The 16,967-nt window shown below is 59.7% G+C and overlaps 1 protein-coding gene across 1 annotated transcript; it reads right to left on the reverse strand.

Moving 5' to 3' along the window:
- Nucleotides 1–285: 285 nt before the first annotated feature.
- On the reverse strand, nt 286–16,191 carry FTCD (formimidoyltransferase cyclodeaminase). Its single transcript, XM_024120388.1, has 14 exons — nt 16,073–16,191; nt 15,264–15,447; nt 14,496–14,624; nt 13,635–13,723; nt 13,378–13,557; nt 12,226–12,363; nt 12,008–12,139; nt 6,659–6,720; nt 6,174–6,303; nt 5,917–6,078; nt 2,433–2,476; nt 2,092–2,230; nt 1,391–1,486; nt 286–372 (listed from the first exon to the last, which is right to left on the reverse strand). The coding sequence occupies exons 1-14, from the start codon at nt 16,124–16,126 to the stop codon at nt 286–288; spliced, it is 1,626 nt and encodes a 541-aa protein (XP_023976156.1). The 5' UTR covers nt 16,127–16,191.
- Between the last annotated feature and the right edge of the window lie 776 nt (nt 16,192–16,967).

Below are 16,967 nucleotides of genomic sequence, written 5' to 3' on the forward strand. Positions count from 1 at the left end.
CTGCGCCCCCATTTCCCCCCGCCTGCCTCCCCACACTGGCACCTCACGGGGTCCCCGCCCCAGCCGCTCGGCTCAGCCCTCCCCCAGCCCGCCCACTGATCCCCTGCACGCACCCCACAGGCACCGGTGTGTCCTCACTTTACTGGAGGCCCCAGGTGACGGAAGGTGACACCACGAACCCCAGACACACCTGCCCCCCACACCCTCCCCTCTCTGGGCCCCATGGGATGTGTCTGGAGGGGCCTCAGGGGGAAGCGGAGTCCAGTGAGGTCCCCCGCCCGGCCGTCACTCCTGCCGGGCCTCCAGCTGGTCCAGCACCAGGGCCGCCTGGGTCTTGGCTTCCTGCAGGAGGCCGGAGATGCGCTGGCGGACCTGACAGACACAGGGGCCCCGTCACCACCCCGAGCCTGCCGCCAACCCCGCTGGCCCCGCCTCCCCGCCACCTGCCGGGGCTGTCCACTCTGGGTGACCCCAAGCCCATGACCTAGGGGCTCCCAGCTCCTCAGGGGTCTCTTGGTGGTGACAGGAGGGGCCCCTCTGTCTTTCCTGAGATTTGGGGCCAGCCAGCCCCCACCCTCCCAGTCTCCCCACTTTAGCCATGACTGCCAAGGGCAGGGCTGTGTCCTTGAGGCCCTAAGGGCCAGAGCTCAAGCGGCCCGTCCGTTATCTCAATGCCCCCATGGTGGACAGGGCCTTCCCTTATGGCCAAGCCCAGCCTGGCTGGAGAGGCAGGTGGGGACGGGCTGGCGCTCGAAAAGGCCGTGGCGCTCCCATTCCGGCCGCGAAATCACTTTTTAAAGATGGTCACAAAACCACAGAGACACACGGGCAGGGGCCGGGGCTGGGCATGGGGTGACTGTGGGGCACCCTTGGCAGTGATGACAATGCTGACAGAGGTGGTGGTCTCACAACCCCGAAGGTGTGCTTACGCCACTGAATTGTATCATCTAACACAGCGAGGTGCATGCTTTGTGAATTTTCCTCCAATAAACAGTAACAATGAAATTATCACAAATGCTGAAGTGGGATCATTGCTTAGGCTGGAGACTGTTCTTTGAGACGCTGTGCTGCCAGTGCTACAGCCCAACCCACCTGGGAGAGACCCCAGCCCTGGCCAGAGCCCCCTGGGAGGGAACTAGGGGGTGCCGGCAGGCCCCCAGGCCACCTGCCCCCACAGAGACGCTGAAAGATGGCCCCGGCCATCCCCGACGCCTGCGTTCTGCAGGCCAGGCCTCGTCCACCTGAGGGAGCTGGAGGAACTTCTCATCTGATGGACACTTCCCTCCCTCGAGGACCTGCTGGCCAGGTGCCCTGGGCCCCCGCTCTGGGAGCCACGGCCCGAGGGCAACCTCCAGTCCCCTCGGTGGGCCCGGCCCACACCCCTGCCCACCTGGTCCTTAAACGCGTCATCGGTGACATCCTTCAGGTTGATGAGCACGTTGAAATACGCACCAAACACACCCGTCTCCAGGGCCTTCACTGCCACCTGCAACAGCCAAGGGGCAGGGCCGGCGTCGGTGCCCGGGGGGCAGCAGGGCCTTGCCCCGCCCACTCCTCAGCCCAGGGACACGGCCTGGGGCCTCACGCCTCATCCGTGAAGATGGCAAACTGACCAGCCCAAGGGTTCCCTCCAGGTGGCAGGGCCGGCCCTCTCCCCACAGAGAAGCAGCTCGGCCTGGCCCCCTCCAGAGACGCATGGCAGCCAGCCCAAGGAAACGAGGCTCCTCCCCTCAGGATGGGCTGCGGACACGCCGAGCCGGCCCTGGGGCTCCTGGTCCCCGAGCCTCCGCGCACGGGCTGCGGACAGCGGGGCCTGTGCACGTCTGCAAGCCCCTGGGTTTTCTGGAAGGGGGTGGTGGGAAGGAGGGAAGGGACGGGGTCTGGGGGACGGTTAGGGGTGGCCTCTGGAGACACACTCGAGTTTCTGCTTCTCTCTGCCGCGCGGCCTTGAACAAGAGCTTAACGGGTGACGGAGCCGGCCCTGCGGGCTGAGACTGGCCGAAACGCCCTGTGAGCGCTTGTGCCTGCCCGGCTTGGTGAAGCCCAGTGACCCTCCGCACGTCGCCCCTGCAGCGGGGCTCCAGCGCGTACCTGCAGGTCCGAGCGGCAGGCCAGGTTCGCGCACAGGGCCAGCTCCCGCAGCGCCGGCCACAGCGAGGTCACCATCTCCGCCAGCGACAGGGGCACGGCCACCGCCCGCCTCAGCCCCTCCTGCAGGGCAGCCGCGCGTCTGGAAGCAAGAGGGTCAGTGGGTAGGGCCCAGGGCGCCCGGGCACCGCTGGGCCCACCTGACGGCTCCGCTCTGAGTGCACGGAACCAGGGTGGGGGCCGCAGGGGAGCGGTTCTTCAACCACAAGACGCCCCAGTGGGGGGCTGACAGGTACCAGGGCCTTCCGAGGCGTCCGCGTGTCGGCAGCCACCGCTGCACTCACCTGTCCTTGTCCTCAGGTGTGTCCTTGGGCAGCTTCGTGGCTTTCTGCCGGAGCAAACACAGAAACGCGCGGGTGACTGAGCGTGACGAGGGGACCCAGGAGCCTGGGGGACGGAGGGGGTTCACGCAGGGCCCACACCACCCCCGAGTCGGTTCCGTGCATTAGAGCCCTGGGCCCCCGGCAGAGGAGGGCAGGCGGCCCGGCGCAAGGCCCCACGCTGTCAGTGCTGGAGGCTGGAGGGGAGAGGGTTCTCCAGCCCCAGGCCTCCCAGCCTCCAGGCGAGGCAACCGCACAACCCCCGAAGTCCAGGTGTAATGGTTCAGGCCGTGTCCCCGCATCCCCGAGGGGCCACACAACCCAGGCCTCCTCTGAGGAGCCGTCAGCCCGTGTGTCGCTCTCCTCGCCGCTGCCGTCCCGCACCCTGTGCTGTGAGCGCCCGTCCAGGCTCGCTCGCTCGCTCACACCAGCGCCCCAGGCCTGCCCACGTGCCGGGTCCAAGGGCGTAGCTGGTGGGGAACGTGCCCTGCTGGTTTTGTAGGTTTCGCCAAATCTCCGCCCAGAAGCCGTTAACGGTCAGCTGGTCTATCAACCCTGCACGAGCATAAAGGTTCCCTGGACCCGACCAGAACCAGATTCTGTGACCATCCTGACCCGACCTGAACCGGGTTCTGTCACCATCCTGACGTTCCCTAGCCTCCCCGGGCGCCCCTCCGGCCTCCTGTCTCCTGTGACACGTTTCTCTTTTCCATGTGGACCCACAGCAGCTCCTCCCGAACACGGGAACCTGCTGACTCTGCTGCAGACCCAGGTCGGGGCGGGGAGGGGGCAGGTCTGCTTCAGACCCAGGTCGGGGGGTGGGGAGGGGGCAGGTTGGCTGCAGACCCAGGTGGGGGCAGGGAGGGGGCAGGGGGGTCTCCACTGGGCAGAACTTTGCTGATTTTAGTCGAGTCTGACTTTCACGTGGCCACGTCTGTGTCTGGCTGAGGAGGGCTGCCCACCGCAGTTTGATTTATTTTCTGATTCACTGTGAGGTTTGTTTGGTGGGGAGGGAGGTACACAGCTAGCTTCTGATTCCACCTAGAGGTTGTTCATGTATTCGGTGGAAGATAAGGATGTTTTCTTACTTTTGTTCAAAAGCCTGTCTTCTTGTTGCTCACCGGGGACATAGACCAGTGCAGTATCTACCACACTCACGCGTGTATGTGTGTGTGAGTGTGTGTGTGTGACAGTTGGCCGGGTGTGTCTTCAGTCTAACCATTCTATTTTAGGTTTTCTCTAAACCACACCTCTTTGCTGACTATTTTTCTTTTTCTTCCCTGCCTTTTGATTAGATTTTCATTTTTCTACTGCCCCCCTCCTGTTGTTTTATATTTGTCTTATTTCTAATCTCTAGTGGTCAGAATTGTTAATATTTGTTTTTAATTACATATTATTATTTATATGCACGCTGAGCTTCTACTCGAGCCCCTCTCAGCATCTGCAGTTCCTCAGACCACAGATGGCTAGAGGTACCCTGAGAGAAGTTCAGTAATTCTGGCCTGGGGAGGCCGTTTAAACTACGACACAACACCAAGGAAAGAGCAAAGAAAGGCTGAATATTCGACGACGTGAAAACACAAGGCTCGTATGGCCAGAGACCAGCACAAGCGAAGCTGAAAGTCAAACAAGCTGAGACTCCCTGGCTTATGAAAAGTCCCAGTCAGCGCTAAGCAGAACAGAGAAGAACAGGACACCTCACTTTCCTGAAAAGGAAATAAAACCGCTGCAAAGAGTATGAAAACGCTCCTCCCCCTGCCACGCCCACATGAGACGCTCGCACCAGGGCAGCACCAAGAGATGCACGTGGCCACCAGGTCCAATGGCTGCGGCGTCGGGGTAAACGGCGGGAGGACCACTCCAGGGCTCGAGCCACACAACCGCTGCAAGGGCCACTGGGCAGCATCCTTCAAGTGGGAAACACAGCCACCCTGGAGGGACAGCCCACCCCCGAGTCGCTCCTACAGCCCGTCCACCGAGTGCCCAGTGACGGAGGCCAGCTGTCCACACAGCCTGTCCCAGGGGCTGACTGGACCTGGCCAGAATCCCCAACAGGGCTGGTCCAAGGCCTCCACCCCAGGCGTCCCCAGGACACAGGGCCACTGAGCCGGGGGTGTCCCTGCTCCAGGAGGACGTCAGGTGAAAGACGCAAGCCGCAACTGGACATCTGCCTGCCACCATTTGCGTAAGAAAGGAAGAGAAAGGGGAAACCCAGCTCTGCCCGAATGCACAGAAACATCTCAGGGAGACGTACGCACTGGGGCTGCACCTGCTTGGGCGGGGGGGACGGGGCGGACAGGGGGCAGCTCACCAGCTGCCCTCTGCCCCTGTGAACTCTGAACCCCTGAAGCTTTCACCTATTTTAAAAAGCAAATAAACGAAATTAAAATGTAAAAGCACATAGGGCAAAGGTGATCAGTCTCTGTACCCCGCCCCTGGGGACCCAGCTTCTGTCACAGGGTCACCTCCTCCCGCAATGCGACACCCTAGACTGTCCCCGTGCGGACGCAGCGCTCACGTCGGGGCGCCCAGCCCAGCAGCCCCCGAGGTCGCCTGCCGAGGTCGCCTGCCGAGATCGCCTGGCCCAGGTTCTCCTGCCCCGTCCCCCCCACCCCCGAGGCGGCTCTGGATGCCTGCTGTCTGTTGGGAGCTCATTCCTTCCCAGGCGTGTCTTCCTACCCCCGTGGGGTCCGAGCGCCCTCATTCTCGCCTCTCCCGGGTCCTCTCTGCTGGATCTGCCCTCAGACACGCCTGGGGCTTCTTGACCTTGAATTCGCACCTCGACCTTCCTGCAAGTTTCCCATCCCCCACCCCCACCCCCCGCCCCGGTCTGATGGACGTCCCTCCTCCGCTGGCCCCTGGATGGGCACTGCCTGGAGGCAGCCGCCCACGTCCTCTGCTGCTGAAGGTGCCCGGCTGCCCGGGGGCCCTCTGCGTCTCATGGCTGAACGTCTTCTCTGATCGCTGAGACCATGACCCAGAGCGTTTCTTCTGTGAAGATTCCTGTTCCTGCCCTTCCCGGGATGGGAGCGCTTCCTTGGGGACCTTGCTTTTCCTCCGGCATCTGCAGGTCTGGGTGTCGCCCATCAGCGGGACTCAGGGACGTGGGCAGGGGGTCGCTGAGCCTGGCTGACCCTCAGGACAGGTGCCCTTCTTGCCCCTCCCCCAGCCTGCAGAGACCCCGACCTGGAGTCACGCCCGCACCACACCCGCCGGGCTTGGCCCTGCACGAGCGGCGCGGAGGGGGGCCCAGGAGGGGCCAGACCGCTGTCTCCTCCCTCCAGCCCCCGGGGTCTTACAGACACCTGTGCTCGCGGCAGCCCCTCCCCCTCCCCCTGTGCCCCTGACCCACTTTTCTCTCCTCCGGACCCCACGCTGTCCACCGACCCCGCCCTCCCTCGGGGCGGCCTCTGCGGGGCTGGTGGCGGAGGCCCGTCGGCGCGCTCACCAGGTAGACCTCGAAGGCCCGGGCGTCGGCGTCCACCAGCGCGGTGAGCTCAGCCAAGGCCGCGTGGAAGGGTGGGATCAGGCGCCGCACGGTCGCGTCCAGGTGTTCGAACTGGCGCCGCCCGTAGGTCATCAGGCCGGCCATGGAGGCCAGCGCGGCGCCCTGGGAGAGTGCCCTGTGCGTGGGACCAGCCCCAGGCCGGGCGACGCCCCCAACCCCGGCCGCCCAGCCCGCGTGCTCGCCGCGGCCCCACTCACCATGGCTGCGCTGGCTGCGGCCACGGAACCGCCCCCTGGGGCTGCCGAGCGGGCGCCCACCTCACGGACGAAGGTGCGCAGCGGCTGGTCGACCAGGCTCTGTCCTGGGCCGGCCTCGGGGACCAGGTACCTGCAGGGGTGGGGCAGCTGGGAGTGAGGGGCTGCGCCGTGCAGGGGCGGGGACAGGGTCCCGGGTCGTCGCAGCCAGGCCGTGAGGGTGGGGTTGGCCAGGCCGGGGGCCCCTGACTCGCACCAGTGCGGGGGGGGTGGGGTGGGGGGCGGGCAGGGATGTGGGCCCAATATGCAGAGCGGCTGCCCCGGGGAGGGGCTGTGACCAGCCAGGAGCTGCGTGAGGACAGAGTGGGACCTTGTCGGGGCCCCACTGGGCCCCCCAGCAAGCTCCCAGCCCCACGCCTGGCGACAGAGCAGAGCTCTGGAGGACTGAGGTGGTCTCCACGCAGGGGCGGGGGTCGGGGGCTGCTCACTCGATGATCCGCTCCTTGGGGTTGAAGGGGGACAGGGAGTCCAGGCCCAGCCGGTTCACCACCTGGAAGGGGGGCCGGTGACTGGAGTCCCCTTGACCAGCAGGTCCCACCCCTGCCTCCCGCGGGGCACCCTGCCCCGGTGCAGGGGCACAGCTGCTGCACCCCACGCCCACCAGCAGCCCTGCCGGCTGAAGGCCTCACCCAGAGCAGGCACCCTGCCTGGCCTCCGGACACACCACCCACCCACCGTGCTGCTCCAGGGAGACCAAGGCCCGTGGTGACCCCATCCTGCCCGCACAAGAGCCTGCGCTGGAAAGGGGCCAAGAAAACTGCCTCTTTGGACAGGATTCCAACTCCTCGGGTGTCAGGGTCTCTCTGGTTCTTAAAGGCCGGGAGCTGCCTGATCTGCCCAAATGTGAGACCTTGATATGTGAGGAAAAGTGAATTTTACCCAAATTCAAAATTATGTTGGAAATATCCCCATTTTGAAGTAGAATTCTTTCCACCAAAAACCACTCAGGACACTTTATGATGCTCGATGCCATCAGCACAGTCCCATCCCCTCTGAGCCACACAGGTGACATGTTCCACACAAAATAGAAAGTGACAAGTGCAGCTTGAGGAAAACGAAGCAGCAGGTCCCAGGGGACGGTCATGAGGTCTCCCTGAGGATGCGGACATGGGGCAGAGAGCGCCCGAGAGCTGGCGAGAGAGCCAGCAAGCAGCCCGCCTGCCTCCGAAAACCTCAGAATGAGGAACAGAACTGTCAGAATGGAATTCAGCACCCGGCAAAGCTGGCAGAAAGTAAAGGAAACCATTCACAGCCAGAAGTGACCAGAAATGCCCAGAAAGACCTCCTCTCCCAGAAGCTGGGTCCACCCTGGAGACATCTGAGACCTCTCACGAGTAGGGGAGGTCTCGAGCCCACAAGAGCTGGGTCAGACGGGAGACCCTTGAAAGAGGACATCTCCAAGGATGAATTTGGGAAAAACCGCCCATCACAGGAAATATTGGGATACTTCCCAGTCTCGGCCTTCCGTTTGGTGAAGCACGAAAAAAATCTTTCCTGGGAATTCTAACCTGACGGGGAGGTGGGCCACCGTTCACACAGAATTCTCGTCCTGTGTGGCTCCAAAGCTCCAAGCAAAAGGCTCATCTAAAGTGGTCCAAACATCTAACAGAGGCAAACACAAACTAAACCAGGTGACCAAGAATTACCACAGACGAAACTCTAAAGAACAGGCACTCACAATAAAAAATCACAAAGCACATGAAGAAGCATCACCATGAGAATCAGCAGACACAACAGTTTGCAAAATCAGACCTTCAAAGACTGCAGACCTCAGAACTTTCAGTTAAAAAATATAAAATAATATGTTTTAAAAGACAGGAGATAGCGTCAATCACATTAATAAGGAATAAATAAATGTGGGAGAGGTGAAAGCTTCTTACAGAAAAAGGATGAAGTTAGAAAATTCTCAGTGCTCCTAATACTTGTGGCTGGAATTTTAAGAAGAACAGGTGGTCATTTACACATTCTTAAGCTACCTCCCCAGGGAGTTCTTATTAACAACAAAAGGAAAACAGAAACACTGCAGTGATAACCCTGGGTCGGGGATACCAGCTTGACCAGAGGACCCAGGTAACGCCCCGAGGGGGACACTCCGTCACTTCTGTGCTGGTCCTGCCAGAAACGCACAAGCACACCCAGCCCTGAGACAGGTCAGACCAGCACCCAGCGAGCGGCGCTTCACAAAGCCACCAGCCGGTGCTCCACAGCCCGTCACGGTCAAGGAAAGACGGGGAGAACTGGGGACCTGATCCAGATTAAAGGCCATAAAAGACAAGCCACCCGAACCCACTGCTGGTCTGGGGCAGACCATGGAGAGGGGGAACACTGATGCGATTTGATTACCGTCTGCAGATTAGATACCAGGTTGTACCGTGCTGGATTTCCTGGGTTTGATCATTGCACTGTGCTTGAACGTCCTTGATCTTAAGAATTACACCCTGAATAAACAAGGCGTAAAGGGCACAGTGTCTTCAATCTATTTTAAAATGGTCCAGAAAAAAATACAATTATGCGTGGAATACAGAAAAAGAGTGATACAGCAGATGGGGCAAAGTGCAACAATAGGTGAACCTGGAGAGTATAAAAGAGTTCCTGGTACTGTTCTTGCACCTCTTCTGTGAGTAGGAAATTACATCAAAATAAAAAGTTACACAAAACTTTGTAACCGCTAGAAAGAGAATAGACCCAGCCATAAACTGCATCAGTGATTGCGAAGTGAAGCCTGAGAAAACCACAGTGAATACAGGGGAAAGAAAGTACAAAAAAGACAGAATATGTGGAAGAAAATGCTACCACGGTGTAACGGGTGTCGGTAAAGTGAAAGGACCAAAAACTGGATAAAAAATACAATAGAAGAAAATATTCCTGAAGCTAAACAAGAATGAACCTGTGAATCACAAGAAACCCTGTTCCAGAGAAAAAAATGATGCAGAATAATCCACAGAAAGACTCTTATGGCAGAGTCATTGAATTTCAAGGATAAAGATGGAATTCTTCAAGCATCCAGGAGAAAGAACCGGTCACCAGGGGTGGGGAGGTAACCAGATGGCCTTAGACCTCCCCACAGGGACATTTATTCCAAAAGGTGGTAAAGATGTGTTTGCAACATTCTCAGGAAAAGACATGTGACTTGAGGTTTTGGTTGTCCTACTGTCTTGCAAGCATAAAGTCACAGAAAGACATTCCCAAACATGCCAGAACCCACAGAATAAAGCCCCTATGAGCCTTTCTTTAAAAATCCGTTTGTTTGTGAAATCCAGACAGACAGATGGGAAAGGACAGAGACGCATAGTGACCTCACTTGTGCATAGAAGCAAGATTAAATATCTGTGGATATTTAATATGTGTGGATATGGTTACAGAAGGTAAATGTTATACAGCTGACAATGTAAAAATAACAACAAAGCAATTTAAATCTGGAGCAGAGATGACGACTCACACAAGTGCATTAATTTTTTTGTCTCTCTTCAGCAAGAGTCAACAGACATTGTCTAACGTTGATAAAGAGCTAAAGGGTTAAATACATTATTTAAACTTAAGAAGTTAAACACCTAGAACTAATAAATGAATTCAGCAAGGTAGCAGGATACAAAGTCAACACACAAAGGTCAGTGCATTTCTAAACACTAACAGTGAACAATCCGAAAAAGAAATTACGAAAACAGTTCCGTTTTCAAGAGCATAAAATACTTAGGAATTAATTAACTTAACCAAGGAGGTGAAAGACTACCATGAAAACTACAAAACATGATGAAAGAAGGCAAAGACAAATGAAGGGGAACACAGCCCACGTCCAGGGCGGGAAAGACGGCGCTGTAAGACGGCACCGCCACGCAAAGCGGCCTGCGGAGTCAGTGCGAGCCCTGTCACAGTCCTGCCAACGTCTGTTGCAGAAATAGTAAACCCCATCCTGCACACTGGTGACAGCTGCACAACTTTACACACATACACCAGTGGCCAGTACACTTAAAAATGGTTAAAAGATGACAAATTTTGTGTCATGTCTATTTTACCATAATTTAAACAACTGAAAAAATATTTAAGCACCAAAATAACCAGCTTCCTAAAAAATAGCACAAGTCTAAAAAAATCACGAAATAGAGAAGGAAGAAAAGACAGCAGTAAATGCTGTGTAGTTACTTTCTCATTCATTATCTGTGTCTAATGTTAAGGGAATGTAGATTATTAAAGTGTATATTATGCTTACAGATGATTATTTCTTCAAAGCTACACAACTGAGTATAAGTTCCGTTGGTTTCTGCAAGCCAGCAAAAGGCAGACCTCCCTCTACCGCACTTCACAGATAGTACGTTTTTGACAAATTGAAGGTTTGTGGCAATCCTGCTTCAAGCAAGTCTTTTGGCACCATTTTTCCAACAGCATTTGCTCACTTTGTGTCTCTGTGTCACATTTTGGTAATTCTGGCAGTATTTCAAATCCTCCACCAGCACAAAGATCACGACTCTCTGTAAGCTCAGATGATGGTTAGCATTTTTTAGCAATAAAGTACTTTTAAAGTAAGTATGTACACAGCTCTTTTAGACATAATAGTATTGCACACTTAATAGACTACAGTCTAGTGTAAACATAACTTTTATACACACTAGGAAACCAAAATAATCGTGTGAGTTGCTTTATTGCAATAGTCGCTTTATTGCAGTGGCCTAGAACCAAAGCTAGGCTATCTCCAAGGTGCCTGTACTGATAAAAATTAAGTCAAACTGATACATTTGGATAAAGTTTTTTAATTAATAAATCAAAAATAGAGATAAATATATTGTTATAAGCTAATTACCAGAATTCCTAAAAATAGACTAACTCCTCCATACAGCCCAAAGGAAACCACACACTCTCACGCCTAAAACTAGGACAAAAGTAAGTCCAGACATACCTGCTAAATTAGTAGATACAAAGGGATAAACTCCACTACTAAAAGACAAAAGCTTTCAGAGAGAGCTTCCCTGGTGGCACAGTGGTTAAGAATCCGCCTGCCGACGCAGGGGACACGGGTTCGAGCCCTGGTCCGGAAGGATCCCACATGCCGCGGAGCAACTAAGCCCGTGCGCCACAACTACTGAGCCTGCGCTGTAGAGCCCGCGAGCCACAACTACTGAAGCCCACGCGCCTAGAGCCCGTGCTCCGCAACGAGAAGCCACCGCAGTGAGAAGCCCGTGCACTGCAACGAAGAGTAGCCCCTGCTCGACACAACTAGAGAAAGCCCGCGCACAGCAACGAAGACCCAACGCAGCCTAAATAAATAAATAAATAAATATAAATAAAATTTTTAAAAAATCTTTCAGAGAAATCCAATCACGCGTTCATTGTAAGAAACGCCCTCAAGACAAAATGACTCAGAGGCCAGAGTAACAGGACTGAGAAGGACGGCCACACCCAGAGCAGGCGGCAGGACCTGGGACCAAAGGAGCAACTTTGTGAATAACCCATGGACACTAGATTCACGCACCCAAATCCCAACAGGCAGGGAGCGGACGGGGGGCAGGTGCTTCCATCCGCGGGACGTGGCTCCAGGACAGGCACCAGGCCCCGCCTCTCCACTGAAGTTTCACAAGACTGAACACATTTTAGGTCACAGAGAAAACCTCAGCAGTGTCCCCCAAGTGAAAACAATGTGATCTCAACTTCCAGGCACAGACAATAAAACAAAGAAGGAGGAGGAGGAGGCCTGGCCCCGCAGACAGGGCCCCAGGCCTGGGGTGCAGGTGCCCGGAGCCCCCGACCTGCCCCCTCTCCCTGACTCACCCCCCAGCCCCACCCACCAGCCGGAGCCGCTGCCCCTCCTCCAGGACGAAGAGGTTCTCCTTCTCGCAGTAGAAGGCGGCCACGTCCAGCAGGGCCTTCAGAGGCACCAGGCCCACCAGCTGCGAGCCCACCACCGGGAGGCTCAGCTCCTGCAGAGGTCAGGGGTCGGAGGTTGGGGAGTCAGCGCCCAGGGGGCTGGGCTTGAGAAAGGGGGGAGGGGACCCACCCTGCTCACCTGGGCTTCTCTGCAGGTCTCCTCGTAGACCGTGTGCAGCCCTGTGACCTCAAAGTCCAGGAGGTTCATAGACACCTGAGCCAGGTTCTTCTCATCCAGGTACCAGCCGATGCCCTGCACCTTTCTCAGGCGTCCTGGCTGCCAAGGACAAGGCTTGCCCAGCCTGGCCCTGCCCAGCCTCTCCTGCGCCCTGCACTGAGAGCCCCTTGCCCCTGCCTCCCCCAGCCAGCCCGAGGGCTCCCTTCCACCCCAGACACCCGGACGAGGGGGGCCGTGGCCTGAAGACCGTGCGGTGCAGCCGGGCAGCCGGCTTCAGGCGGCTCTGTTCCTCACTCTCCCGTTCTCATCTGAGCCGGGAAAGGGCCTGCCCACCACGGGAGACCACGGCCCCGAAGGGTCAGGGCCGCGGGGCCCGCCCTGCACAAGCCACAGGCTCACACCAGGCCCTGCGGCCCGGGCATCCCCGTCCACATCCCTGTCCTGGGGGCGGGTCCCTGCCTCCCAGCCCTCCCACCCCTTGCCCCAGAGGCCAGCTCCTGGCCCTCACTCCCTGGGGCGACTCAGTCTACTTTTTGGGGTTAGGTAGACTCTTGACTTCAGCAGAGCACAGAGAAGGATTGGGGAGTTGCTGTGTTTTTGTATTGTGCTTGCAGACAACTGAGTGATCGGCCCGGAAGCTGGGCTCCCAGGGCCTCAGCTGCCGGGAAGGCCCAGGTCTCTGGGACGGGGGCCTGACAGGTGGGCAGGGCCTCCTTCACCGGGTGTCTCTGTGTCTGTGTCCAACTCGAACTTTCTGCAGGAGCGATACTCACACTAGGTGACAGCTATGATGGCAGACTTGGTGGATCGGGGCACCTGGGGGTACCTGGAAGTACCTGAGGCATCTGAAGGTACATGGGGGCACCTAGGGGTACCTGGGGTGCAGAGCGGCTGTTTTCCTATCAGTGTGGAAATGATGCAGTATTTTAACCACAGCTGCAGCCCTGCAACTTCCATGGAAAATGTCCTTAAAGACCTGCTCCCCAACTTCAAACCCTGGAGCCCCGACCCTGCCGGTCCCACGTGGCGTGGACACCGAGGCGGGCTGGTCAGCAGGTCCGCACACGGTGCGTGGCCTTGGCGCTCTCCGGCGGCACCACGGGATGCCCTCACCTGGTCCTTCCCGCGGCCCTGCTCCCGGAGGTCGAGGGCGATGCGGTGCGCCTGCTCCCTGGTGCCGAGCAGGTTGATGTTGAACGCGATGAGCAACTTCCGCGCCCCCGTGACAGTGGCCCCCCAGCTGGGGACGAAGGAGCTGGGGCCGAAGTCGGGCGCCCACTCAGCCTGCTTGAGCTGTGGGGAGACCAGTGGGTGAGGAAAGGGGGGAGGAGGGCCCGCCCCCAGGCCGCCCGCGGGTGGGGACACCGCACCTTCTCAGGCAGGGCCTCGTACTCCCCGGCCCGGATGGCCGGCAGAGACCGGCGGCTGGCCGTCCGTGCTGCCTCGCCGTAGAGGTACACTGCAAGGGGCCTGGCCGGTCAGGCCCTCGGCCGGCGGGCGCCGCAGGACCCCCATTCCCGCAGCTCCGTCTTGCTGGCAGCGCCCCCATCTCTGAGCCCCGTCAGATGGGTGTGGGTGGCCGCTGACGGGCACTCTGGGCCAGGAGCCCTCCTCGCCCACGCCCGCTGCGCCGGCCCAGGTGCCCCAGAGGAAGCCATTGCCCGCCCACCAGAGGGGCTGGAAGGATACTCGTGTTTCTCCCCAAAGTGCATTTTCATTGAACGAGCAACACGCCCGCAAATTAAGGAACGAGGAGGAGAGAAAACAAAACTCACCGCCAGCTCCGACACCTGCACAGGGCGGGTGACACCCGCCCCCCCGCCCGCCCATCAGCCACATCGCAGGGGCTGGACCTGTGCCCGGGCTCACAGGTCTGCCTGCTGCCCTGTGCTGGGCTTATCCTTGATTTGGTTAATTCCCCAAGGAGACTGTTTAGGGCTCCCCATCCATCCTGCTCAAGCTCTTTACAGAGCGGCTACTCCGTCCCACTGCTTCCCTGACAGCTGGGGCCCTGTCTTTGTGGTTTGTCCCATTGCAGGAGAAGCGGGGCATATTCCTGCGGGCAAAAACCTGCATGGGAGGGTTTTGGGGTTTTTGTCTTACAATGCATTTTTAAGGATGCAAGAGCAGAGAACCTCAAGGGATGGTTGAGGCTGCTGGGAAGTGAAGTGAAGTGAGGAGGGCCGGCTGGGGGAGCCCCTGGGGTAGGCCGCCCTTCCCCAGCCACGCACCTGGCACACCCAGCTCCTCTGCCAGTCGCTGGCCAAAGGCCTGAGCACAGAGCACGCATTCGTCCATGGTGACGCCCCTCACCGGGATGAAGGGGCACACGTCCAGGGCGCCCATCCGAGGGTGCTCCCCTGCACAGAGATGGGGGCTGAGGAAGCGGGGGCCCAGGTGTGGAGCTCCGGGCGGACCCTGCCCTCCGGCCCCCTGCACACGCACGCCCGCGCTGACCACAGGGCCCCGGGAGAAGCAGCCGCCGATTTCTGCGGCATCTCAGGGGTAAACCCCTCCCTCTCCTAAGAGCCGAGAGGATAACTCCGAGCCCTCAGGGAGGGGCGCCTTCACCCGGCTGCCTTACAGGGTCCTTCTCAGAACCCGAGTCCACTGCGGGCCAGATGGCGGCCCCCGCGCCCCTCCCCCCAGGCGGTTCCTCTGAGATAAGCCTCCATCTCTCTTCACCAGTTGGGATCTCTTGTGAATTCCCTCCCCCCGTGGGCGTCCAGAGACCCTGCCCTTTTGACCAGCTCCCCGTGTGTCCACCGACCTTTGACCCTGCCGCCCAAAGAATGTGTTTGGTTTGTGGGCTGTTGACAGATCGGGCTGTGTCCCCCACCCCCGCCCAGGGCCTGCACAGAGTGCGATCACCTCTCTGCCAGCCACTCCAGGGCCCCCTGAAACGTGGATGGGGTCCAAGGAGCATCCAGCCAGCGCGATGGCCCCATGCCCTGGGCGAGACCTGCGGCGAGGCCGGCCGCGCGCACTCGGGCCCTCACCTCTGTGCCTGCCCATGTCGATGAGCCGGTGGGCAGCCCGGGCGGCGTTGAGGGCCCCCTCCACCACGTCCTCGGGGCGCCCCACGAAGGTGTAGACGGTGCGGTTGGTGGAGGGGCCAGCGTCCACGTCCAGCAGCATGCAGCCCGGGGTCTGCACCACCGCTCGGGAGATGGCGTCGATCACCTGGGGACAAAGCCAGGCCTGCGCCTCGGTCTCCCCACGCGGAGGAGGCGCGGGAGCTGCAGGGGCCGCGCCCGCCCTGCCCCCGTTCAGACACGACGCGCGGCGAGGACCTGGGCGTGTGGGCGCAGGCGCCGGGCAGCACCCTCCGGGAGAAACCGAGGCAGGAAGCAGAGCCCGGGCGCAGGGGCTCTCAGGGCCCCGAGAAGGTGACCCACAGGCCAAGGTCACAGAGGGTCAGGGCCCCAGCCCACAGGCCACCTGTGTCTGGGGTGCGGGGGGGGGGGAGCGTGAAGGGCCCGGAACCTTCCGAGGCAGCAGGAAGGCCTGCCCAGCTCTCCGTGCCTCAGTTTCCTGCAGGTCACGTGGGGATGAGAGCGACGCCCACCTCACAAGGTGGGGAAGGGAGACGGGGTACCCCCCGGGGACCCTGAAATGGCCCTGGGGGTCGGGCTTCAGGGGCCCTGTTTTCACACAAGAGGCCCAGACCTGGGCCAGGACCTGGCTGCCCGCCTGCTGCCCCCTTCCACACCCTTTCCAGAGAAGACAGTCCCCAAACCCCCCACTGAGCCGCGTCCTCCTTGCCCTGAGCCCCCCGCGCCGCCCCCGCCGCCCCCGGGTGCCTCACCTCCTGGTTCTCCCCCTCCGAGAAGTTGGGGACACATTCTACCAGCCGGGACATGGCCCAGGCCCCGCTCCAGACGCTCCTCTCACCGGCAGAGGCGGGAAGGAGCCCAGCGGCGCCTTTATGCCCTCGGGCGGCGCCCCACCCCGGGGCCGGCTTCTTATTAACCGAGCTGATGGGGGAGGGGCAGAGCCAGGACCCCGAGAGGCTGCCACCACCGAAGGGAGTGCCTGTGACCTGGACCCTCGGGGGCAAGTCCTCAGCAGGCGGCGGCCTCAGGTCAGCCCAGGCTTGAGGCCCAGCTGGGTCCAGGGCCCCCTGGTGACCCTCTGGGTGACCGTACGGTGACCCTCCAGGCCTTTTGTTTCTTGGCAGAACAGCCAAGCCTCAGGGCTGCAGGGGGATGAGAGGGACCGCGTGTGAGGCCCCGGCACCGGCCCTGGCTGTCAGCAGAGGGCAGCGCACCTGGCCGGGCAGGAGGAGGGCAGGCGGTGAGTGTGTGCGGGTGCCTGTCGCTGCCGGAGGGGCGGGCAGGTGAGGCCCAGCTCTCCCGGCTGCTGGCTGTGCGCCCTGAGGCCGGAGGGTCCCCACAAGGGCGACGCACCCCAGGTCAGCAGCACAGGGCCCTGAGCCCAGAGAGCCAGCTTCGGTCAACGCCGTCTTGAAGCCCTTCGTGATTTTTGAACAGGGGGGTGTTTCCATTCTGCAAAGGCCCACCGATCACATGGTCATCCTGGCAGCACATGGACCCCCACAGACCCCCCCCTCCCAAGAGCAGACTGCACCCATCCATGGTCCTCCCGGAAGCGGGCACGCCACGCGGCCTTTGTGGGGTCAGCGTCTGCAGCTGTTTCACCCCTTGCAGTCACCACAGGGCCGGGAGAGGGGATGCCCAGAT

This window comes from Physeter macrocephalus, chromosome 8 (assembly GCF_002837175.3).
Source record: "Physeter macrocephalus isolate SW-GA chromosome 8, ASM283717v5, whole genome shotgun sequence".
Classification (NCBI taxonomy): domain Eukaryota; kingdom Metazoa; phylum Chordata; class Mammalia; order Artiodactyla; family Physeteridae; genus Physeter; species Physeter macrocephalus.